This window comes from Lepidochelys kempii, chromosome 10 (assembly GCF_965140265.1).
Source record: "Lepidochelys kempii isolate rLepKem1 chromosome 10, rLepKem1.hap2, whole genome shotgun sequence".
NCBI lineage: Eukaryota > Metazoa > Chordata > Testudines > Cheloniidae > Lepidochelys > Lepidochelys kempii.
Genome location: NC_133265.1, coordinates 31,034,585 through 31,060,857, shown reverse-complemented (window position 1 = coordinate 31,060,857; position 26,273 = coordinate 31,034,585). Strand labels below are relative to the sequence as shown.

The window sequence follows — 26,273 nt, the reverse complement described above, 5'->3', positions numbered from 1 at the left end:
ACATGAAAACTGATCCTTCACTGTAATACACAGCACTGAGATGGTTTTGTAATAAAACAAGAATAAGTTTATTAACAAAGAACAGAGATTTAAGTGATACTAAGCAAGAGAAAAAGAGACAGGTCCGGTTACAAACAAAATAAAATATGCTTTCTAATGACAAGAACGTAATCTTAAAAAGTTACATTCTTAACTTTCCTCAACTTGATGTAGGTACCAGCATTCCTAGCCTTTCAGGCTAGGGAGATTCAACTTTCACAGACTCCAAGGGTGCTGTACCCTTTGTCTCCTCAGTGATGGATCACTAAAATGTCTTTTTGCTCCCCTTCTATTACTCAAAGTCCATTGTCTCTGCCTCAAGAGCCAGGAAGGCTTCCTGGGGTGTAAATTCGGTCCCCCAATGTGATTGTTAAACAGTCTTTTCCCCCACCTATTTACCTTGATGGCTTTGTTCTTCCATTGTCCTCTGCTTATGACAAAGCTGGTCAGACAGGTAGGTACACATTTCTTTATCTAGGGCAGTCTGGTTTTATGGTCTGCCTCTCAAAGACATTTTACGAACATATTTCCAGCATACATTTATAACTCTCTGTAGTCAACCCACCCATACATCAGTGATTTTTGGGGTGACCAGTGTGTCACCAGTTTACATATGATACCTTACATGATACCTTTGAGATGCATATATTGTGACAACAGTATGTTGGGGCAATGAGTATGTGAGGCTTGATGTGAGTTATAGTATGAGAGCCCTATGGCAGTTGGCCATAAGGGACTCCCAAGGTCACAAGAATGTGAATTAAAAACAGAACTGGAGTCCCATGTGCACACTCTTGGTTCGACTTGCGTCCTGCGAGTTACCAGACATACATCAAAAAGCTTCCCATTGATCCCTCTGGGTAGACATACCCTGAGTCTGTGGGAGCTGTGTCCAGGCTCCCAGTGCACAATCTGCTTGATCTGTTCATAGATGGTTTTCTACAGGGTTGGTTATCTCTGGGCAGCTTTAAAGTGCGTCCTGAATCCACAGTCGGAGAATCTCTTTGGGGGGAATCACGTGCACAGCCACGTCACAACATTCAGTCCCCTCACTCCTGCAGTGTATTAACATTGTAGGGGACTCAGTAACTTTCTGTAAAAACAAAGACATGCAAAGCATCTGAGCAGCCTGTGCTGATGTAGTATTGTCCTGCAGGGGCATTTTGGAGTTAGAAACCTTTTCTGCCTACATTTTGCTTGCCCTCCAAGGCCCTTCTTGCCTTGTCTGGCATAATTCCCCAGAGCCCCAGCTCTGCAGGGCCCAGCAGCCCCAGAAACTTGCTTCCTTCTCACTCAGCAAGGACTCAGAGAAGCTAGAGGTCATTTAATTAACCTCAGGCCACGCTTGCAGAGTCATTCCCCAAGGTATGGTATCCAATGCTTTCCTCAGTCTTATGTGCGGTGTCCTAAGCCACGTGCTTCCTTTGGGAGACAGCTGCATAGCTTCAGGCTGCCAAGAAGCATCTCCTACTAGACAGACAGAGTTATCCTTTTCTTAATAGAATCCCATGTTTCCTATTGATTCCCTTCAGCATGTTTGAAGGAATCCCTCCCGCCCCCCACTCCCAGAGGATTATGGCCCTCAGGTCATTTGGGGTGGGGTTTTCAAAGGCACCTAAATGACTTGGGGTACAAGTGCTTGTTACTGGCTTTGCAGTGGGGGGCACCCTGAGCCAGCCTTGCTGAGTAATGTGGGTTTCCCAACTCCGGCAGCCAGCCTGCTCCTGATGTGAGGATTACAGACCTGAGCCCTCAACCTGGCCAACAGGGGCAGCAAAAGCAAAGCAATGGCTCTGTGTGGGATCAGCACCATGGGTATCTGTGCCCTCTGATCCACTCCCTTTGCAGAGCATTTCCCAGATAGGTAACTGCCTTGGGATGCCACTGTCTGCTGGGGGAGCCTCTATGGCCAAAGTATGGCTGTCTAGGCCATGACAGCTGAGGCTGGGACTCCCTACGGGATAGGCTTTACCAGCCTGCAAAGGTGACTAGTTTCCAGCCTAGGAAATCCCCCTCAGAGTAAGTGGGGGAAGAGCTATCCCTCACTGGCTGATTCTCTCCCTGCAAAGAGAAACGCAACAAATGCAGGAGCACAGGAGAGGCAGAACAGGGGAGGATGATGTGCTTGGAAAGCAGCTTGTCAGACATTCTTGCCCCTCTAGGATGCTGGAATCCACAAGTGGTGACTTTTGTTTTTGCCAGCAGGTGCTTTTGAAGAGGTGTGTATTGGGGATGAGGTGCTTTTGAAGAGGTGTGTGCCAGTTTTGGGGGGAGGTTATTTTCAGCATATTTATACACTTCTTTCATATTCTAGTTATTGAATATGATAGAGGTATATAAAATCATGAGTGGTGTGGAGAAAGTGAATAAGGAAAAGTTATTTACTTGTTCCCATAATATAAGAACTAGGGGCCACCAAATGAAATTAATGGGCAGCAGGTTTAAAACAAATAAAAGGAAGTTCTTCTTCACACAGCGCTCAGTCAACCTGTGGAACTCCTTGCCTGAGGAGGTTGTGAAGGCTAGGACTAGAACAGGGTTTAAAAGAGAGCTGGATAAATTCATGGAGGTTAAGTCCATTCATGGCTATTAGCCAGGATGGGTAAGGAATGGTGACCCTAGCCTCTGTTTGTCAGAGCGTGGAGATGGAGGCAGGAGAGAGATCACTAGATCATTACCTATTAGGATCACTCCCTCTGGGGCACCTGGGATTGGCCACTGTTGGCAGACAGGATAGTGGGCTGGACGGACCTTTGGTCTGACCACTATGGCCGTTCTTATGAACGTATGTCTCTCACTGGTATTTTCACGATTTTAATAATGATTAAATTATGAACTACATAATTCCTTTATCATGAATTACAGTATATTAAAATCATTGCAGTCACCTACAAGCTGTCTTCACTAACATCCCAGTTTAAACACATTCTGTCTCACTGTAGCTTTCTGGATGAAAGTGTCTGCAAACTTATTTACATCTAGTTCCCTAGTATGGTCTTGCTGCACGTTAAGGACAGCTACTTTATTCAGTTGCGTCTGTCCCATTGATGACTGGAGATAATTTTAAAGTCTTCTGGAGAGTGAGCGTTCTGCAGTTCAGGACGATACAGACACAGCGAGAAGTATTCTTATAAATGTGCAGTACTCCGGAAACATAGTGCTTCCAGAATACTGCCAATGACTCCAACAGCTCTTTTTTTGATGGGTAACAACTAATTTAGATCCCAACTATACCTAAAAAATGATGGGATTATATTTTTCCATGTGCATTACTTTGCATTTAACAGTGAATTTCATTTGCCATTTTGTTGCCCAGTCACCCAGTTTTGTGAGATCCCTTTGTAACTCTTTGCAGTCTGCTTTGGACTTAACTACCTTGAGTAGTTTTGTATCATCTGCAAATTTTGCCACCTCACTGTTTACCTCTTTTTCCAAACCATTTAAAATATGTTGAATAGGACTGGTCCCAATACAGATCCCTGGGGAACACCACTATTTACCTCTCTCCATTCTGAAAACTGACCATTTATTCCTACCCTTTGTCTCCATCTTTTAACTGGAGTGCCTGGCAATACTTTCAGGATCATCTAACGATCCTTAATAAAAGGCTTGTCATTAAATTACATTATCTTAATCACCCTGTCTCTATTTATAAACAAACTCCATGCCCCAAGGGCAGAAGCTGGGAGCAGCACTGAACTTATCACATTCCACACCCAAGCTCTATCCGGGGCTAGGGCCTTCCCTGTGAGCAGACCGCCAGTGCGAAACTTGGGCGGCAAGGGGGCAGGAACCACTAGAGCTTGTGGGTGCTGAGTATCTCCTATTTTTTTCCCCGTGGGTTCTTGAGCCCCAGAGCACCCATGGAATTGGAGCTAATGCTGCAATCCAAGAGCTTTGTGCACACTGACAATGATTGTCCCAGTGTAACTGCATTGATGTCATTGCACATCATTAAGCTGTAACAGGACGTGCTCTACTGTGCTGGTGCAGTCTTGATGCCTTCCGCTGTTCTGAGTCTCCTCATTAGGCAGGCCTAGATGACCAGCCCAAAGCTCTGGCCTGCTCCCAGGCATAGTCAGCAGCCTTCGGCACCCAGCCAGATTCACGGCCATTGACCCCAAGCCAAGACCCTGCCCATTGTGGATCTAGAAGAAGCTGGGATTGCTGTTGGGGAGCACAGAGCTGGCAGCATCCCCAGCAGTGGAGTCATGCTGTCTGCCATCTCACTAAGGCTCAGTTTACACTGTGGTCACCAGGAACAGCTATGCTTGTGAACACCAAGTGTCTACTCTGCACGCACACGCTGGCAGAGGCTGCATGGTGTCTGCACACCTGCAGCAAGGGGCCACGCATGTTGTAGGATTGCCAGGTGTCTGGTTTTCTAGCAGAATGTCTGGTCGAAAAGGGACCCTGGCGGCTCCGGTCAGCACTGCTGACCGGGCCATTAAAAATCTGGTTGGCATTGGGCTGGCAGGCTCCCTACCAGGCTTCGCAAGGCTCTCCGGAAGTGGCCAGCATATCTCTCCACCCCTATATGGAGGGACAGCCAGGGGGGCTCTGTATGCTGCTCCTGCCCCAGATGCCGGCTTCAGCTCTCCCATTGATTAGGAACCATGGCTAATGGGAGCTGCAGCAGTGGTGCCTGTGGGCGGAGGCAGCGCGCAGAGACGCCTGGCCATGCCTCTGCCTAGGAGCCGAGGGTCATATCGCCACTTCCGGGGAGCCGCCCGAGGTAAGTGCCACCTGAAGCAGAGGTGGAGCCTCAACAAAGGGGTGTGGCAGGGGTGGGGCAAGGGTGTTTGGTTTTGTACAATTATAAAGTTGGCAAACCTACACGCATGACATCTGCAAACCTGCCCTAGGGGTGCCATACAGTGTGTTTGTTAGCATTCTTTCCAGCCCAATTCACTTCCCTGGAGGGACTCAGCCCAGTGCAGCCCCGCTCTGGTTGCTGCTGGTATTACTGCAGAGCCCAGGGCAGCCAGAAAAAGTACAGGCCAGGGCTATGCTGCCCGTGCCTCCAGCACAAGGAACCTGTAGCTCATTACTCAGCCATGCAGCAAGGATGGAGGGAAGGGATGAGGCACTCAAATGGGGAGAGTCAAAACAGGAGGAGAAAGGGGACAACCCCAACAGGGGTTTGTGGGGACAGCCACATGGGGCAGGGCAGGAGCCTGGGGATGGCTGGGCTTCTGGGAACGCAGGGTGGGAATAGGTATGCAGGGAAATAGCCTTCTCCTTCATGCTGGAAGGACTGTTTGGCTTTGAAATACTTTCGTACTTCCCTAAATACATAACACTGTTTGCTCCCGCTGCATTGGGCCCTCCATGGCTGTAGCCCTCTGCGTGACACTACAGCAGACTGTGTTCTCCTGGAGGCTGAACCCCGCCCCATTGGCCCAAGTGGGAGGGGAGCATGCTCAGGATGCCTGGCTGTCATTTCACAGCTCAGGGCTCCACTTAGGAAAGCAGAACAGGCCAACATTGCTAATGCAGGGGCCCTGTGCTGGCCACCCGCATCCATAGGTAGGGGCTTAAACAAGCGATCTCATTCCTAGAGCTGCTGAGACCCTGCAGTTTGAGTCAGTGCTTGGATGCCCTAAAAACCAGGCCACTTGCTGAGGTGCCTAAATTGAGATTTAGGCACTTAGCTTCAGGCAGCTGTGTTTGAAAATGTGCCAATCATTCCCCTCTGGATTTCAGCTCCACTTGGAAGGAGCAACATCCACTCACTCACTCAGTCTCTTCCTCCCTGGAAATATACAGCATCCCAGAAATAACAAGGAAGACAAAGAAATTACCAGGGTGTCTGGTAGGACAATGACTGGACAGCAGGAATACTGGAAGATGTGACTGATTTTCCAGGCCAGGAAAGGCAGGGCCAAGACACCTACAACAAATCCCGCGAAGGACACCACGGCAGTCATCATCCATGTAGATCTGCCACCATCTAGAGACAAAGGAAGGAAGGAGGACTTCAGCAGAGAACCTTCGAGGGCAAGCGACACAATTACAGATCCTGAGAGAAATGCAGGGCCTGTCCTTCTCACTGACCCCAATGGGAGCCGTGAGTCCAAAAGAATCAAACACTGCCCTGCCAGTGCAGGGATGATTCTTTCCCACACACCCACCCCGCTTGCAGAAACAATTGCAGCAGGCTGTGTACAGGGCAAGAGACAGCAGGCAGAAGTGAAGAGGAGAGATGCTGGCAGACTGGGCAGCTGCACAGAGAGTCACTGCACCATGCTTCCCTGATACTACTGGTGAGGAAGTCTGGTCATCACCTGGCCCGTGAACACACTGCGTTTGGCTGAAGTTGCTGCTTCTGTTGATGGCCTCTACATAGGTCTGGGCTTTCACACAGTACTCAGCTCCTGCTTCCATGGTGTCCAGATGCACCACAGAGCTGATCCCCTTCACAGTCTTCTTGTGCACCTGCCAGAGGCGATGACAAGGAGGTCAGAGTCCAGAGCCCAGTGAGAGCAGGGGGCTTGCGGGCAATGATGGCCTGATTGTAGGCTGTAGGGAGAAAGGGCTGGGAGAGTCAGAGAGGAATGGGGAGAAGGGAGTGGGAACTAAGGAACCAAGAGATAGAAAGGGAAAATGGAGGGGGAGGTTATGGGGTGGGAAACAGCACAGCAGAGTGAGACTGGACAGCCACCGGGGTAGAAGGGATGGGATGAAAGGCACTATAAGCCAAGGGCAAACAGAGGCTTGATTGGAGCGAATGCCTGTGTCAGGAGGTTGTGAAGGCATCTCCATGTACAGGGGGAAGGGAAGGGAGGGGAGGCCACGGGGCCTAGAGCCCTAGGCAATTGATCCTGGGTGCCAGAGGAAGGCAGGAAGAACTCTGTGACCCCAGGTTCCTGCTCGAATGCCACGCCCCTCTCCCGTCCATTAAATGTGTGCGATAACTCATTGACCAGGGCCTGTGAGTGAGAGGAACAAGCTCTCACACATGGTGAACGAGAGGTACAGGTGAGGGAAGGAATGAATGAGGGCAGGGATAGACTACGAGGGGAGAGAGTGCAGTGGCAGACAAACCTCTACTCTGCCCCGCACTCTGGACTAAAGTCCCCTCCACTCCACAATTTTGGGATCCCCTTACTTTATTTACATCTGAGATGCAGAATTGCAACAGAGGTTAGAGAGACAGAGTTGTTTCCGCTAAGGGAAGCATTCCATTTTCATTTGTGTCCCTCACTTCAGGCTTTTGTGACACATTCATCACACTGCTGACAGGCTGAGAGGAAGGCTTAATGTATTTGTTTTGCATGGAAATTCATTAGTTTTTCATTAAAAAAAAAAAACCTAAGGAATTCCATCATTTGCAACGGTAATGAACCACTGAATGGGTGTGAACCGACAGCACACTGCTATTACTTAAGCTACAGGAGGGACTCTGCTAACTAATAGCAATAGTGGGTTGTTATCTTCTGTGTGCCAGCCAGTAGAGGAAGCTGTATAAACACACATTTTGCTAGTTGCTTTTAATTCTGTGAATATTCCAGATGCAATGTGCATCTCCCAGCAGGCTCTGCTGAGCCTCCTGTGCCATATACATTCAATGTGCACAGAATTACAAACAGGACACAAGAAAATCAGAACCTCCTCCCCATCAGAATATCTTTCTCTAGGGGAAGGTGCATTGGGCTGGGAGCCAGGACACTTTGTGGTCTAGTCACTAACTATTGTTAATACTTCTCTGTAATACACAGCCCTTATTATAAATCCTCACATAGTCCCATTCTAAGAGGAAGACAAATATTAGCCTCCATATATTTTAGCAAAGCACTAATTAACATGGGGCACAAGCTCGCTTCTGGTTGAGCTGGCTTCTAATATGACAGATGTTTGTCTCAGCCATTTAGCTACACTGTCTCTGAGAATGACTATGCCAAATTATGAGCTTGAGTATTCTGTCTGTAAAATGCAGAACTCCTGCATATGTAAAATGCTGTTTCAGTGAGTTACACATCATCCTCTAGTGGCTGGTCCATAGTGGATATGAGGCTTCTCCCGCTACCAGTTAACATAAGTAATCCTTCAGCTCAAGTAGTATCTATCAGTGCTAATGCTGCATGGCTCACAGCCTGCTCATGTTGCATTTGGGGAGGGGGGAAGGGGGAGTTTTATAATTGAACATAAGATTGTTTTTTTTATTATTTTAAACCTATGAAGTTATTTATAAAACACTGCAATCTTAATAACCTTCTTCTGACACAAAGTCAGAAGTTAGGAAATGCCAGACTTAGAGTTGCCCGTGCAACTTCAGTCCTGCCCGCTTGTGTGAATGCATTATGTTTTATTTACATGGGAAAGTGGCTTTGTTTTAATTTAAATTGGGTTTTTAAAATCAACATCGTTAAACTGGTTCAAACTCCCGTGTGGTTGGTTTTATTCCTATTTAAATCAGATACATTTGCTTAAATGATTCCTAATTAATTTAAGATAAACTGAAATAAGTCTGATGTAAACCATAGTCAGTACATCCACACATAGGTTTGCAAGGGATTAAATTGGTTTAAAACCCTACCTGTAGTTAAATGGGTGTAGCATTGCCATGTAGGCAAGGCCACAATTTTTAATATAGTATTTTTTTCCACAGGACTCCTGCATCATTCAATGCACAGGAGGGGCCTGCTCTGGAGACGAATCAGGGATGTGTAGTAAAAGGAGATTGGGAAGGAGATAGGGAAGTGTTACTGCCATTATACAAGGAACTGGGGAGACCTCATCCAGAATACTGTGCGCAGTTCTGACCTCCCATGTTTAAGAAAGATGAATTCAGACTGGAAGAGGTACAGAGAAGGGTTATTAGAATGATCAGAGGAACGGAGAACCTAATTTACAAGAGGAGACTTAAGGATCTTGGCTTGTTTAGCCTAACTAAATGAAGGCTGATTGCTCTCTATAAATAGAACAGAGGGAGAGGAATTAAGGCTCAATGTTGGCATAAGAACAAATGAATATGAACTGTCCATCAAAAAGCTTAGGCTTGAAATTGAAAGAAGGTTTCTAGCCATTGGAGGAGTGAAGTTCTGGAACAGCCTTCCCAGGGGAGCAGTGGGAGCCAAAAACGTAACTTGTTTTAAGACTGAGTTTGATAAGTTTACGGAGGGAATGGTATAATGAGGTCGCCTACAATGGCATGTGGCCCATCTGCAACTGCTATTAGCAAATATCACCAGTGGTTAAAGATGGGAGAGGGAGAGTTCCAAATTACTATAGACAGTTCTTTCCCAGGGATCTCTCTGGTGGGTCTTGCTCACACGCTCTGAGTAACTGATCATCATCTTTGGGGTTGGGAAGGAATTTTTCACAGGTCAGATTCGCAGAGACCCTCAGGGGTTTTCACTTTCCTCTGCACTATGAGGCATGGGTCACTTGCTGGTTTAAACTAGAGTAAAGAGTGGTTTCTCTGTAACTTGACGTCTTTAAACCATGATTTGAGGACTTCAGTAGTTCAGCCAGAGGTTAGGGGTCTATCACAGGAATAGGTTAGTGAGGTTCTGTGGCCTGCAATGGGCAGGAGGTCAGACTAGATCAGTGGTTTTCAAACTGTGGGTTGCGACCCAGTACTGGGTTGCGGAATGTAAGGCAATGGGTCGTCACAGCTCTGGTCTGCACCGGCTAAGGCAGGCTAGTCCCTGCCTGTTCCGACACTGTGCTGCGCTCCAGAAGTAGCCAGCAGCAGGTCCGGCTCCTAGGCAGGGGGGGGTCATGGGGCTCTGCGTGCTGCCCTTGCCCCAAGCACTTGCTCTGCATTCCCATTGTCCGGTTCCCAGCCAATGGGAGCTGGGGGGTGCGGTGCCTGTGGGCGAGCGCCGTACACAGCCGTTTGTGCACCTCCGCCTAGGAGCTGGACCTGCTGCTGGCTGTTTCCAGGGCACAGCGCGGTCCGCAGTGCCAGGACAGGCGGGAAGCCTGCCTCTGCACCCCGGCTGCACTGCTGACCAGGAACCGCCAGAGGTAAGCCCATGCCCCAGCCCTGCACCCCAATCCCCTGCCCCAGCCCTGAGCCCCCCTCAAACCTGGAGCCCCTTCCTGCACCCCAAATCTCTCATCCCCAACCCCACCCCAGAGCCTGCACCCCCAGCCCAGAGCCCCCCCACACACACCCCGACCCCCTGCCCCAGCCCTGAACACCCTCCCACACCCTGAACCCCTCATTTCTGGCCCCACCCCACAGCCTTCACCCCTGCACCCCAACCTTCTGCCCCAGCCCTGAGCCCCTCCCACACCCTAAACCCCTCATCCCCAGCTCCATTGGGTCATGGGCATTAACAATTTTCTTCAACTGAGTTGCCAGAAAAAAAGTTTGAAAACCACTGGACTAGATGATCAGAATGGTCCCTTCTGGCCTTAAAGTCTGCATCTAAGTGTGTGTGTTTCCAGTGGGGTCCTGCAGGGATCAGTCCTTGGCCCTACACTAGCCAACATTTTTATCAGTGACCTGGAAGAAGAAAAAGTCATCACTGATGAAGTTTGCAGATGAGACAAAAATTGGCAGAGTGGTAAATAATGACAAGGACAGGTCACTAATTCAGAGCAATCTGGATCTCTTGGTAAGCTAGACGCAAGAAAACAATATATGTTTTAACACAGCTAAATGTAAATGTATACATCTAGGAACACAGAATGTCGGCCATAGATACAGGATGGGGGGACTCTACCCTGGAAAGCAGTGTCTCTGAAAGAGATTTGAGGGTGATTTTGGGTAGTCAGCTGAATATGAGCTCCCAGTGTGACACTGTGGCCAAAAGAGCTAATGCGATCCTGAGATGCATGAACAGGGGAATCTCGAGTAGAAGTAGAGAGGTTATTTAACTTCTTTGTTTGGGTCTGGCATGACCGCTGCTGGAATACTGCATCCAGCTCTGGCATCCACAATTCAAGAAGGATGTTGATAAATTGAAGAGGATTCAGACAAGAACAACAAGAATGATTAGAAGATTAGAAAAAATGTCTTATAGTAATAGACTCAAGCAGCTCAATCTATTTAGTTTAAAGAGAAGATTAAGGAATGACTTGAAAGAGTTTAAATATCTACTTGGGGAACAAATATTTAATAATGGGCCCTTCAATCTAGCAGAGAAAAATATAATACAACCCAATGGCTGGAGGAAGATGAAGCTAGACAAATTAGGACTGGGGGAAAAGGCGTAAGTTTGATAGTGAGGGTAATTAACTATTGGAACACCTTACCAAGGGTCTTGGTGGATTCTCCATCACTGACAATTTTCAGATCAGGTTTAGATGTTTTTCTAAAAAGACCTGCTCTAGGAATTATTTTGGGGCAGTTCTCTGGCCTGTGTTATGCAGGAGGTCAGATTAGATGAAAACAGTGTCCTTTCTGGCCTTGGAATCTACAAACCACAGCCTGCCCAGGCTAGGGGCAGGTCAATCAGACCTGGCAGAAGGGCAGACATCTTGACTTTGTGATTATTTTAATTGTAATGGTGCAATGTGCTTAAACATAAAGACTTGCTCTGTGACTTCTTGCATGAGAAGTGAAACACAAAATGGCAGCTGTCTTGGACAGGGACTTCCTTTCCAGTTACATTACTGCATACACCACAATTGGCTTATGATCGTAGCTGCTACATCAGAGGTGGGCAAAGTACGGCCCATGGGACCATCCTGCCCGGTCCCCGAGCTCCTGAAACTGAACTGGTGCTCTGTGCTGCCCCGTGGCGTGGCTGGCTCCAGCCGGGCAGTGCGGCTGCCTGTCCTGGTGCTCTGGGCAATGCGGCTGTAGCACCCCCAGCCACCGGTGCTCCAGGCAGCGCGGTAAGGGGGCAGGGAGTGGGGTAGTTGGATAGAGGGCAGGGGAGTTTGGGGTGGTGGTCAGGGGGCGGGGGTGTGGATAGGGGTCGGGGTGGTCAGAGGGTGGGAAACGGGGGTTGAATGGGGGCAGTCAGGAAGGAGAGGGGCGTTGACTGGGGCAGCAGGGGGCAGTCAGGGGCAGGGGTTCCGGGGGCGGTCAGGGGACAGGGAGAACGGGTGGTTGGATGGGGCAGGGGTCCCAGGGGGACAATCAGGAACGAGATGAGGGGTAGGATGGGGCAGTTGAGGGCAGTCAGGGGCAGGGGGTCAAGGGCAGTCAGGGAGAAGGGGGGATGGATGGGGCAGGAGCCCCGGGGGTGGGCAATCAGGGGACGGGGGGGTTGGATGGGGCAGGAGTCCCGGGGGGCCGTCAGGGGGCAAGAAGCAGGGGGGTCAGATAGGGGGCGGGGGCCAGGCCATGTCTGGCTGTTCGGGGAGGCACAGCCTCCCCTAACTGGCCCTCGATACAATTTCAGAAACCTGATGTGGCCCTCAGGCCAAAAAGTTTGCCCGCCCCTGTGCTACATGCTATAGCAGGGGACTAGAGAGGGCAGAAGGATGCTGTGCTCAGAAAAATATCCCATGCACTTTCATTCTAAGCCATGCAGTGTTCTCCATTCTCACCTGAGAGCAAGGGCAAAACTCACCCAACTTTCCTGGCCCTTCCTCCAATAGAATATGTGGAATTGAAAGGCTGGTCCCAGGTCTTCCAGCTTCACCAGTAAGTGATACCCGTCTGCAGAGACTTCCATTACAGGTAGGGTGAGGAAAGCTGTCAAACACAGAAGCAGCACTATTACCACCACCAAAGGCAACCCTGAAACCCCCTTTCCCAGACTGGAAGAGAGGCAGGAAATGTTCCCTTTTGTGACTCCCCTTGAGCTTTATTGGCAGCCAATTGCTTCTTTGTGGCGGTTTCCCTTGATCTTGATCTGCTTTGTTTCTAGAGATAGTAGCAGCCCCTTGGGCCAGGGTGGATTTTATTCTGTTAGGTCGAGGTATTTAGCAATAGCTGAGTTGCACAAACTTTAATTGTTTTCTGTGGGGGGAGGAACTGTTTTGTTTGAAGGCCCCATCCAAGCAATAACAGAACCAGGTAGGGCAGAGGGTGCTGAGAAACCAGACCAGACTGGTTCTTCTGGACAAGGGGTGCTAACTCTCTCCAAAGGCCCGGAACACATGCTTTGAAACTCCTTTCTCTGACAAAAAGAAAAGGAGGACTTGTGGCACCTTAGAGACTAACCAATTTGTTTGAGCATAAGCTTTCGTGAGCTATAGCTCACTTCATCGGATGCACGAAAGCTTATGCTCAAATAAATTGGTTAGTCTCTAAGGTGCCACAAGTCCTCCTTTTCTTTTTGCGAATACAGACTAACATGGCTGCTACTCTGAAACCTTTCTCTGACATTGGTTCCTATTGGCCTGATTTTCCAAAATGCTGACCCCTGTAGCTCCCATTAAGGAGTGGGGATTGTGGGTGGAAATCAGTCAGTCTGTTTCCTGCATACTGTAGGTGATTTTTATTCTTGCAGCGTTGTGTGTAACACTGCTGTAAATGACTCTTGTTGCATGGCTATTGTGATAATCAAGGCTTGCTACAGTTCTGGAATTAAGCCTTCCATGTTTGCAGTATTATAGGAACAAAGTTTGGACTCACTACTACTAAATACTGAAACATACACATATTTAAGTTACGGCGAGGGTTGCTAAGTGTAGTATCAGGGCAGTGCAGAGATGACCTTTGAGTCTCCTTTGCATACAACACAGGGTGCAAGTTGCAGGGAATGTGTGTTTGGCTATAGCTGAGAATCTGGCCCAACATCCCTTCCCCACAACAGGAAGGATAACATCCCTCTGGCCAAATACGTGTAGAGAAAGGCACTTGTTGGAATTTGTCCCCACACTCATTGCGCAGCCAGCATAGCAGTGTTCAGACACAGCAATGTGCGCAGGATGTAATCAGATCACATGTGCAAGGAGTTCTCCATAACTGGAAAGGCTGGAGAATCACTTTTCTTTAAAATGAAAGATGAGAATCTGAGGAACAAGATGCTGCCGCAAAAGTGTGCGACCTAGACCCAGTGTGACCTGGTCCAATTGGAGCCCAGGCCTGAGGTGAGCCACCAGTAATTTCTGGCTGTGTGTTAATATTAATAAATAAGTTGATAAATAGGATGAAATTCCATAAGGACAAATGCAAAGTCCTACACCATAACGAGGGCCACTAACCTCTCGTGAGCGCCTCGTGAGCTGGGTGTGAACCTGCATTCTATCTCTGCTCACAGTGCCTGTCAGCAACTACTCTCCAGCTAACCTACACACAGTCTAAATGTATGAAGGAACCCTGCTGGGGTAACAGTCCAACAAATGGTTGGCCTTCTCTGAGGGCTTCAGCCCTGTCTCTGGGCCTGTTTAAACTCTAGCCACTTTCTCAGGCTCCAAAAGGAAACTTGTGCTCTTCTCAGGGCTTTGGCCACTTCACCAGTAGGGAGAACCAGTCCTGCCCACTACTCCGGGTCCCAACCAGAGACCCTATAAGTAGCAGCCACGTGCTGCTTTCTTTACTAGTTGCTACTGCTGTATTCCCTGGGCTGCTTTCCACTCTGTCCCATCACCTTCTTGGGTTCTCTGTCTGAGCAGGATCTCTCCCAGGCCTGCTTGCCTAAAGGACTTGTAACAGTCTCTGCCCCCTTTTTGTCAGGGTTCTTTCTCCCAGGCCGCTGTGCCTGGAGAGCTTCCAGTCCTATCCCTGCTGGAGCAGGGTTTCTCCCCAGTCTCTTTGCCTATGGAGTCTCACAGCCTTCCACTCCTTCATCCTTCTGGTCCCCACCAGCAACTGACCTGCTCAGCCCCTGAAGCGCCTTTTAACTGAGCCTGCTGGGCTCTGATTGGCTGCTTCCCTGCAGCCTCTCTAGGCAGGCCTGGAGAACCCACCTTCACTGCTCCTTTCCTGGGGCAGGGTGGGGTAGGACCGCAAGGCCTCCAGCATGGTACACCCCGTCACATACACATAGGAAGGAATAATCAATTGCACAAATACAAAATAGGAAATGACTGCCTAGGAAGGAGTATTGCAAAGAAGAATCAGGGATTACAGTGGATCACAAACTAAACATGCACCAACAATGTAATACTTTTGCAAATAAAATGGACATCATTATGGGATGTATTAGCAGGGCTGTTGTAAAAAAAACATGAGAAATAATTCTTCCACTCTACTCAGCATCAATAAGGCCTCAGCTGGAGTACTATGTCTAGTTCTGGACACCGCACTTGGAGAAAGATGTGGACAAATTGTAGGAAATCCAGAGGAGAGCAAAACAAAACAAAAAACAACCTTCCCCCACCCTACCCCCCAAAAAGATTAAAGGTCTAGAAAACATGATCTACAAGGAAAGAATGAAAATATTGGGTTTGGGTAGTCTAGAGAAGAGAAGACTGAAGGTAGACATGATAACAGTCAAGTATGTAAAAGGTTGTTATAAAGAGGAGGGTGATAAACTGTTCTCCTTAACCACTGAGAACAGGACAAGAAGTAATGGGTGAAAATAGCAGCAAGGGAGATTTAGGTTGGACATTAGGTAAAATTTCCTGACTGTAAGGGTTTTTAAGAACAGGTTTGACAAACACCTGTCACAGATGGTCTAGATAACACTTAGTCCTGTAACAGTGAAGGGGACAGGACAAGATGATCTATCGAGATCCTGTCCAGTCCTACATTTCTTTATTATTCTAAGATTGTTATTACTTTTTAAGGAATTTAATTTTAAAATAACATTTATTGACATAAACTGTTTTTAAGAATTAAAAAGTAATTAAAGTGATCACTAGTAAATAAAAAGTATCTGTTTTGTTATGTATGAGTAATGATATATTAATACGCAAATACTCAGTAACAGAACTGCAACTTATTATTTACTCCCTGTACTTACAGTGTGAATTGATCTGCTGTTTCAACATCAATGAAAACATTTTTTTTTCAAAAGGAACACATTTTATATTGGTTATCCCAGGTGGTGATGTGACTGTCAGGAGGAGGCAGAGAGCTTACTTGTTATGCGATTGAAGAGAACTTTTAGTGTGCTCCACTTTGAAACCTGAGAACCTAGGTTTGCCCTCACGCGTAGGTTATAGGGCACGGTGGCAGAGATGTCCTCTGTGACGTTGCACTGAGTCACAATGATGAGCGAACATTCGCTGATGGGTATCCAGATCTCGTTGGCATAATCTCTTTCATACTCCCTGGGGAAAGCAAAGAAAAGCACACAGGCAATACAGGATAAAATAACACACCTCTATCCTCACCCCTTAACCATCCCATATCCTCTAAGGACTCTACCCAGAATCAGCTTCACCTGGGTACTACTCCAGGTTTTTCTTCTCCAGGTTTTTCTTCTTTGTTACCAGAAGCACATGAAGCGTGACATCCACCATTTGCAGAGGGAGAGCATACAGCCACAAGCACAAGGCACATTTGAGAACTTAAGTGGAGTTTAATTGGCTCGCAGGCCATGTGCTGGGCTCTGCTCAGGGGGAATTTCACCCTGGGGGACATGTCTAAGATTGAATTTTTAGTCATGTTTTAATTTACATGATCACAAATTCTACTGCAGACAAGATGCTAATGGACCGCTTGATGATTGCCGAAGATGAATCACTTGATGATTGCCCGGTTCTGTTCATTCTCTCTGAAGCACCTGGCATTGGCCACTGTAGGAAGACAGGATACTGGGCTAGATGGACATTGGTCTTACCCACTATCACCATTCTTATGTTCTTATGTTTCTAGCTAGTCATGCAGCTTAGGGTTAAAAACACAACTAGGAACAAATGTTTGTGCCCTGTCTACAAAAGAATTCACAATTTTACGAATTAATATTTGTTAAACTAAAAATTCACATGCAGACAAACTCCAATAGAATCAGATGTCCAACCCTCCTACCACACAACCTGAGACTGTTTGCCATCAGAGGGGACCCCTGGGGCTGGCATAATGGGAGTGGCTAGAAGCAATAGGAGTGCATCTCAGCCTCCCTTATTCTTCAGTGTATCTGTGAGCGAGACGTGTGAAGCTGTTTGAGAAAACCCCTCCTTGGAGTGAATGAGAAAGCTGGAGTGAATGAACTCAGTGATGCAGCCGCAGTGACGATGCAGATGCTTTTAGCATTACAGTTTCTTTTTAGCAAGGTGACTGAATATTCTACTGACTTTATTTCTTCAGAACCCTCCTATATATTTTCCAAAATAATCTGCCGGCGGGGAAAAAATTCACTTGTATGTTTCTCTGTTCCCTCCCCCCCCTTTGTCGGTTGCCTGTCTTCCTAGCTTGTGAGCTCTTTGGGGCGGAGACTTTGTCTCCATAGCGGTGTGGAAAGCGCCTAGCCCATAGTGGGCACTGCTGTGATCCAAATAATACACAATTAATGATAAAGACCTGGGCTGCAGGCAGGCTCCGCATGAGGCCAATGACATTTTCCCACTTCTGCATTATTATTGATGGAACTGTCACATTTCTCCCGTATCAGTGTGCATAGACCTATGTATGCCATGTGCAGGGGATGCAGAGCTTTTGTCCAACTAGCATCCAGAGAGGGGAGAAAAAACAGGCGAGTTACCCCTGAAACTCAACAGAGTATCTCACAGTTTCTCCAGGGACCGTCACTGGACTCCAGGTCAGGAAGTGCTTCATGTTGGTGGACAGGATAGAGATATTCTGAGGGGCTGGCAGCAGGGCTTCTTCATCTAGGATTCCACCAAAGAGAGAGAAACAGCTAGCTGTGACCATTTGCTAAATGAACATTACAGTTTGGAAGGACATGATTCGATGATGAAGCTTCACGACGTGCTTCATCGTTGCCCTTCAACACTGCCACTCGAGCTCTGAAGGACTTTAAAAATTAGCATATAGGTTGAAATTATAATTGAAGATAGAATGATCAAGCACCTAGCTGTTTGTAATAACACAGGGACTCAGACCCAGGGCTGGTGCAAGGATGTTTTGCACCCTAGATGAAACTGCCACCTTGCACCCTGCTCCGCCCTGAGGCGTCCCCCCTGCAGCAGCTCCCCGCCGCCCCCCCTCCGCCCTGAAGCACCCCCCCCACAGCAGCTCCCCGCCACCCCCCTCCACCCTGAAGTGCCCCCCCGTGGCAGCTCCCCGCTGCCCCCTCTTCCCTCACGGAGCCGTGCGGCAATTCCCCTCGGCCCGGGGAGCCGTGCGGCAACTCCCAGCCCCAGCTCACCTCTGCTCCGCCTCCTCTCCGAGCACGCCGCCGCCGCCGCCACTTCTCCCACCTCCCAGGCTTGTGGCGCCAATCAGCTGTTTGGCACGCAAGCCCGGGAGGGAGAGAAGCAGAGCACGGCGGGGCGCTCAAAGGAGGAGGCAGAGCAGAGGTGAGCTGGGGCGGGAAGCGGTTCCCCTGTGCGCCACCCCCGTTACTTGCTGCAGGCGGCCTTCCCTGCGCCCCTCTGCCCCAGCTCACCTCCGCTCCACTGCCTCCCCGGAGCGCGCTTTTGGCCGCCCCCAACCACTTGGCACCCTAGGCGACCACCTAGTTCGCCTAGTGGTTGCACCGGTCCTGCTCAGACGACCATGACTTGTGTAAAGGAAAATCATGCCTCTCCACTCCATTAGAGTTGTTTGAAGAGGTCAATAAAATAGTGGATAAAACTGGACCTTTTAGAAAGGCATCCAATCTAGAATGAGCAACTCTGAGTGATGGAGAAATCACATCCCTCGGTAAGTTGCTCCAGTGGTTAATTCCTCTTGCTGCCTTATTTCCAGTCTGAATTTGTTTGGCTTCAGCTTCCAGCCATTGGGTCTTGTCCTGCCTTTTTCTGCTAGATTAAAGATCCCTCTAGTATCAGATATCTTCCCCTTAATCATCTCTTGGATAAACTTAATAGGCAAAGCCTCTCACTGGGAGGGAGGTTTTCCAAACTTTGGATAAGTACTATAGTTCTTTTCTGAACCCCTTCTAATTTTTCAAATGTGGACACGGGACCTGCATGCAGTATTCCAGGCATGGTCCCATGTGTGCCATATAAAGGGGTCTTACTGTTGTCTCACTACCCCCTCATAGCATGAGTTGGCAGTTCAGCAGCTCTGCCCCACTGTCCTCCTCTGGGTGTCAGGGATCACGGGGGCCAACTTTCATCAGCGCCGGTGGGTGCTCGCGCCCCGTCCCCACCCCGCCCCAACTCCACCCCTCTCTGCCCCTATTCGATCCCTCTCCAAATCCCTGCCCTGGCCCCGCCTCCTCCCCCAAGCACGCCGCGTGCCCCCTCCCCCCCCCAGGCTTGCCACATGAAACAGCTGTTTCGTGGCGCAAGCGCTGGGAGGGATGGGAGAGAAGCAGGACCCAGCAGTGAGGTCAGGGGCGGAGGCGGAGCGGAGGTGGGGGGTGGGGGGTGGGGTGGGGAGCTGCCGGTGGGTGCACCCAATTTTTCCCTGTGGGTGCTTCAGCCCCAGAGCACGCACGGAGGTGACGCCTATGTCAGGGATGTGGAATGATGATGACTTGGCCCTCTGGCCAGGTCACACTATAGGTCCTCCCCTTCCAGGTGTTGATTGCCAGGATCCATGGATTAGAATTCTGAGAGCCAGGGTTAGCTGATATTTCCACAGTGCCACCATATAGCCCTGCAACCAGGGAGCACTGTGGGGAGTAAGTGCTGTAGGACATACTGCCCAAGGGACCCAGAGTGACGACAGTACCCTGAGGTCCTCTGATTGGCCAAGCACCCTATTTAATCCTCCACGGTGGCCCAGGAACTTTTGTGGGCAATCACATAGACTTCTGGTCTGCTGCAATGCCAGACCTCACCTTGTATCCTGATCTCTGGTCTCTGATCCCAGCCTGACTCTTGCCTCCTGACTCCAGCCTGGTACTACCTCTGATCTTGGGTCTTCAACTATGGCCTGACTCTGACCCTCATTCCTGCCTCCTGATTCCAGCCTGGTATTGCCTCTGATCTTGGGTCTTCAACTATGGCCTGACTCTGACCCTGATTCCTGCCTCCTGATTCCAACCTGGTACTGCCTCTCATCTCTGGTCTCTGATCCCAGCCTGACTCTGACCCTGACTTTTGCTAACTAACAGTGGCTATGAACCAGAGTTAGGCCTGGCCTTGGCAGAATACTAACACACCAGGTATTGGCTAATCAAGTCAGCACATGCCTGACCGGTGAGGACGGTACAACAACACCCAGAATGCTCAAGTTACCACGTAAACAAATTCCCAAGAGGTAGCACAGGAACACACTGACCCCTCATAAGATAAGGAGGGGAATGACAGGATAATGAATGAGGATGTTTTGTTCAAACTAGTAGGTACAAAGTATAGGGGTGGTGACTAACAACATCTGGAATGTAATACATAAGTTGTGTGTATCAATGTATAAAAGGAGAAGTCATTGAAGGGGCATCTTTCTATCAACGAAGGGAACAGCATTCTGTTATGTTGACTGAGCCTTTACCTTGTCACGGGTGTACATGTTAAACTAACTCTGTCATTCCCTGATTTTTGAGTGCTTGACTTTGCAACCTTAACATTCATTTAACACAGTTTTGTATACAATTTCCTAAATTATTTTAAGACGCAAACTGAAAAACAAATCCCATCATACAGAAATTCAGGGCTCATCATTTAGATCCATTGCACAGGTCTCTGCCCCTTGAGTTAATGGGGTAACTAGTAGCGGCAGCAGACTACTGTTCTCTGTGTAAACCAGCTACTACAGAGGGGTAAGGCCAGAGGGTTTCAAAACTAGTTTCTGACAGAAAAGGAGTGTTGCTTCATTTACCTTATTTGTTCAAGCCCAGTTATGAGAGGAGTTTGTGCCAGTGGATTAGGTATTGAATTAGGCATAACTCACTGGACAGGGCACTCGTACTGTGCTTTGTGGATAATAAACCTGGCTGAGCGCCTTCACCAACAAACTGAGCCTGTGGTCTTTCTTTCTGAATAACATCAGGGTCTGCTGGATCAACATGCTGCACGCTCTGTGAGAGCAGCTAACACTGGAGCTCCAAGAATAGCAGCATTAACAACTGTGCAGCATCAGCAATGCTCTGTAACACTAACAAAAGAACCCAGCTCTAGTGAGTCCTCCAACCCCTGTTCACCAACTACTGTAGCTGTGACCACTAGGCCAGCCTGCCTACGGCTCGGTCTCTTTCACTGATGTCCCAAACGAAGAAAGTCTGTCAGAATACTGTCAATCAACACATCTTCCACCTCTCAGGCTCTAGTTAACCTCTTCTCAGTTGATGCAGGGTTTATATATACATCAGCATCACAAGTGGTAACACCATCTCCCTGCTCCTAACCATAATCCCCTGTTTATTTATCCAAGGATTATTTTAGGTCTCTTTGCCATCACATCATGGGAGATCATGTTCAGTCAGACTCCACCAGGACCCCTGATCCTTTTAAGAGTCTCTGCTTTCTAGGGTACAGTTCCCTGTCCAGTCCTGTGACCTATATTTTTGGGTCCTAGACATATGACCTCGCATATAACTGTATTAAAACATGTTATTCAAGTGAGCTCATTTTACCATGCAATCTAGATTGTACTATATAACTGATCTGTCCCCTTCATTATTTGCCACTCCACCATGTTTTGTGTGGGGTCTGCAAACTTCACCAATAATGATTTTATATTTCCTCCCAGATCAGTGATAATCATATTGAATACCATTGAGCCAAGAACAGATTCTTAGAGAACTTCACTGCCCCTATTTGTTGATAACTCCCCTTTACATTACTTTTGGGGACCTGTTAGTTGGACACTTTAATCTATTTAACATGGGCTACCTTGATTTTGATCAGTGATAATATTTTAATCAAGATGTCATGTGGTACTAAGTCAAACTTCTTGCATAGGTAGGTCTAGTTATATCATGTCAATAACATCTTTACCAACCTCATCGCAAACCAATGTCAAGTTTATTTAACAAGACCTATTTTCCATACAAATCTGTTGAATAGGATTAACCATATGACCATTCTTTACTTCTTTATTATCGAAGTCTTGTATCAGACCTTCCATGGTTTTATCTGGGATTGACATCAGGCCCACTAGCCTACTTATCTGGGTCACTGTTTACCCTTTTTTAAATATAGGCACAGCATTAGCTTTTTTCCAGTCTGCTGGAACTTCCTCAGTGTCCAAGATTTGTTAAAAATCAGTATCAGTGGTTCAGAGGGCTCCTTGGTCAATTCTTTTAAAACTTCTGGGTGCAAGCTGATTTAAAAATGTATGACTTAAGCGGTTGCTGTTTAACAACCTCTGCAGTTACTGCTGGCATGTCAAGTATTTAATGGTCTCTGTACTGTGTGAATATGGCATCACGCTTTTTCCAGATACAGAACAGAAATATTTACTGAACACTTCTGCCTTTTCTGCATCATCAACAATTTTACCATCCTTCCCTAGTGGCACTTTAGGGTTCAATTTCCAGATCCCAGATCCTGAATCACAGCTGATGGGGCCCTGGGATGCATACTCTTCAGGAGTGGGTAGACAGGATCCTCACTCAACAGGATGAAGCTAATGGAAAACAGCTGTCTTCCCTGCCTAACCTGAATTAATCAGAACAGACCACACCATCTACTCAGGACCTCATGAAGTAATCTGGAAGGAAGGAAGAGAATTTCAACTTTGCTCTTCAGAGAGGAGCCTAGAGGACCCTGATGCTTTGCACCACTACTCCTCCTTGTGATAAGTTGGATAGCTGAAGACAAGGTTTAGCTACAGTGACACACAGAAGTTTCTCATTCTTACTGTACTTCACATAGTTTTATATAACTCATTAAATCAGTCTTGGAAATGTAAAAGTCTACTTGCCCTTAGCAAGTAACTTTTTTTAATAGGCAAGTAAAATATTAGTTTTTAAGTACAATTACTGCCACGGGAAGGATGGATTAGAACATCTGAGCCTAGGATGACACATTTTTATGACAGTTTTGCAAGATTTAATTCAATCGGCACAAAAGAAAGCTTAGGGTTCTGATGTACTTGTTCTGGTGTGAATAAATCCACTGAGGTAGATGATATTTACTTGCCTAAGAATATTTAACAGCAAATCTGAAAAGCACTAACAGAAAAAGCATATGAGGGACACAGGTTGTCTCAATTATCATTCAATACCTAATCCACTGGCACAAACTCCCCTCATAACTGGGCTTGAACAAATAAGGTAAATGAAGCAACACTCCTTTTCTGTCAGAAACTAGTTTTGAAACCCTCTGGCCTTACCCCTCTGTAGTAGCTGGTTTACACAGAGAACAGTAGTCTGCTGCCGCTACTAGTTACCCCATTAACTCAAGGGGCAGAGACCTGTGCAATGGATCTAAATGATGAGCCCTGAATTTCTGTATGATGGGATTTGTTTTTCAGTTTGCATCTTAAAATAATTTAGGAAATTGTATACAAAACTGTGTAAAATGAATGTTAAGGTTGCAAAGTCAAGCACTCAAAAATCAGGGAATGACAGAGTTAGTTTAACCATATGCCTTTAGTTTGGCTCCCTTACATGTCTGCATTATGATACAGTTTCTAATTACATCAGCACATACTATTTTTCCCACACTAGCTCTGTCTCATTCAGCAAACAGGATGGATGGTGCTCAGGGACTGAATCAGGTGCTGTTAAATGCTTCAGTATCTTTCATTCTGGCATTTCCTAACTTTTGAGTCCTTGATTTTGGAACCTTAATGTTCTTTTAATGTAGGGGGTTTTTTAATGTAAAGAGCAGTTACGAATTCTATCTTTTAGGTTGCCAGTCATTTCCATTATAATAATTTGGCTTACAGCAGGACTTTGAAATTTGGTAAAGGGATAGTCCTGAGGCCAGGGAGATGTCTTTTGTTGACCCCAAGATGTTCTGATTTGGGAAAGTTATATCTTCATTTACAATATGTGTTTTCCTCAGTACACATTGTTCCTGGTTTGCTGCCAAAACCCACAAACATTCTATTAGCACTTCCCTAGAACCTGACTTCAGCTTGCCACACACAACTGCTCTGGATCAAACAAAGGCACAATGGATCATCCACCTATATTGGCAAGTACCCTGCAGCCAACAGCTAACTGTGTGGTACTAAAAAACCACCAAATTATAAGTTTGAGTCTTCCCTTTTCTGGGTGGTGGTAATAATTGTGGGCTTCTTACAAACCTTGTTATACAGCAAGCCCTTCTACCCAACTGAAAGATAACACAAGCTAGGAAGAGGCCAAATTTTGAGCTAGATTGACTCCCAAAAAAAACCTACCAAATCTAAGTGCCCAACTGTGCTATCTGAAAAACAAGGCTACTAGTGTTTATGTAACTCATTGTTTCAGTATGTAATACACCCTTCTCAAGTATCTGGTTCACCAAGGACAACAGCTGCTGTAATCAATCCTTTAGCTCAAGTGCTAGAGGTCTGTGCTGCAGTGTTAGGGCATGGCTACACTTGCAGATGTAGAGCACTTTGAGTTAAACCTGCCTTCGGAGAGCGCAGTAGGGAAAGCGCTGCAGTCTGTCCACACGGACAGCTGCAAGCACACTGGCGTGGCCACATTTGCGGCGACTTGTGATGACATTGGGAGTGGTGCATTATGGGAAGCTATCCCACAGAGCACCTCTTCCCATTCTGGCGCTGTGGCTTGTGGGAAGGGTGTGGGGCATTCTGGGTCCTGTCCCAACGCCCTGTGATGCACTGGTTCGCATCCCAGCAAGCCCTGTGCTTCCGTCCACATTTGGCGCCTTCTTTCAACATTTTTTGTACTGCGCGCTCTGTCTTCCCTTTTGGTCTGTGGGAATGGAGCCTGAACTGCTGAGGAGTATGCTGACGAGTCTTGCCACCACGTCACGTTTTGTAGTTGAGTTATTCCTGATGATCCAAAGTGACAGTGAGGGCTCCGACAATATCAGCTCGAGTAACGCATATGACACGAGTTTGCTTGCGGCATTCATGGACATGCTCACCACCATGGAACACCATCTCCACCCAGGTTGGGAGGTAAAACTCTGCAGATAAACTTTTGAACACTGGGGCTGCCCTGACCAGGGACAGAGACTTTTGGGTTGTTGGACTTTTGGGACTTTGGGTGATTTTGGGTTGCTGGACTCAAGAACCAAAGGGAAAAGGGCATGCCCCAATTTGCCTGGGGTGGGTTTTCTTTGCTCATGGGTTGTGTTATGAATCCTGTTGGTGGTGTTTCCCCAACATAATGCCACATTGTTTCTCTCTGTTATTAAAAGACTTTTGCTACACTCAGACTATGTGCTTGCGAGAGGGGAAGTATTGCCTCTGGGAGGCGCCCAGTGGGGGTGGTATATATTTGTCCCAGGTCACTGGGTGGGGGCTCGAGCCGGTTTTGCATTGTATTTTTGGAATGGATCCCCTAGATACTGAACCCGGCCCTTGTTGCTGCCAACTCTGATGGGCAGAAGGGTTACACTACGCTGACTTGCAGTGCCTGTTTCTTTCCTGGGCTAAGGTATCTTTTACTTTATGCAATAATAAAGAATGTTTTCAAAGCCAAAAAATCCATTTATTGAAAAGAAACACAACTGCTTGGGAAACAGAAAGGTCAAGAGGGTGGGGTGGGGAACGGTACAATCACAGATTTGCATATGTCCTGTTCTCATACTCAGCCTTCCTGTCCGGAGTGCGGTGCAATGAGTGCTGCACTTCAGGGTGGCGATACTGCATGGCGATGGGGGTTGAGTGCAGTGAGTAAGGGTCGTAGTTTTCAGGGCTGGGTGGTGAAGCTACAGGTGTTGGAAGGAGCTGGTGGTGGTAAGAACCCGGATGTTGGGGAAAGTGGGTTGGAGGTGACATGGGGGCACAAGGGAAAGAGTTTTGGGACAAGGGCTGCCGGGGGGGCGGGGGAGGCGGGCACGGTAGTGCTCCACCTGCATTGCTACGAGTGCCTGGATAGAGTCCGCTTGGTGCTTCATGATGCTTTTGAGCCGATCTGTGCTTTGCTGCCGGAGCACCGCGCTTTTCTGCCGGCGCCCCTCGTTCTGCTGGCGGATCCTCCTTTCCCTGTCCCGCCACTCCTGAACTTTCTGATTTTCATGACTTGAATGCTGCATTACTTCATGCAACATGTCTTCCTTGAGCCTCTGTGGCCTCTTTCTGATTCTTTGGAGTCTTTCAGCCGGTGATAACAGACGGCTGAGATCTGAAGGTTGGATCTGTAAAGGCAAAATGCAACGCTTAACAGAGGCAGCATTCTTCACGCCAGACAGAGCAATGATTCCCCTGTACTTAAGGGCAAGCCCAGTCTACACAATAGCAGAATTTGCCCGTCCCAAAGCGAGCGCACATAACCCACAGGAGCCCCAAAATGGTGAGTAAGCACAGGGTCAAGCGTGACTGATTGTTTCACGGCTCTACTGTC

At 47.7% G+C, this 26,273-nt stretch overlaps 1 protein-coding gene across 1 annotated transcript; it reads right to left on the bottom strand.

The window, feature by feature from the left end:
- Positions 1 to 1,006: 1,006 nt before the first annotated feature.
- On the bottom strand, positions 1,007 to 25,965 carry IL20RB (interleukin 20 receptor subunit beta). The gene is made up of 7 exons (XM_073361531.1): positions 25,770 to 25,965; positions 17,487 to 17,613; positions 15,923 to 16,113; positions 12,519 to 12,643; positions 6,327 to 6,477; positions 5,844 to 6,031; positions 1,007 to 1,132 (listed from the first exon to the last, which is right to left on the bottom strand). The coding sequence occupies exons 1-7, from the start codon at positions 25,963 to 25,965 to the stop codon at positions 1,007 to 1,009; spliced, it is 1,104 nt and encodes a 367-aa protein (XP_073217632.1).
- Between the last annotated feature and the right edge of the window lie 308 nt (positions 25,966 to 26,273).

Bases quoted from the DNA above. Each gene is read 5' to 3' on its own strand.
- IL20RB (XM_073361531.1), bottom strand. From the start codon at position 25,965: ATGCAGCATTCAAGTCATGAAAATCAGAAAGTTCAGGAGTGGCGGGAC. The intron at 12,644-15,922 runs GTAAGCTCTCTG...TGTGTTTGACAG, and splicing joins TCTCTTCAATCGCATAACAA to CTTTCCTCACCCTACCTGTA. The intron at 6,478-12,518 runs GTGAGTTTTGCC...CGCCTCTGGCAG, and splicing joins GGAAGGGCCAGGAAAGTTGG to GTGCACAAGAAGACTGTGAA.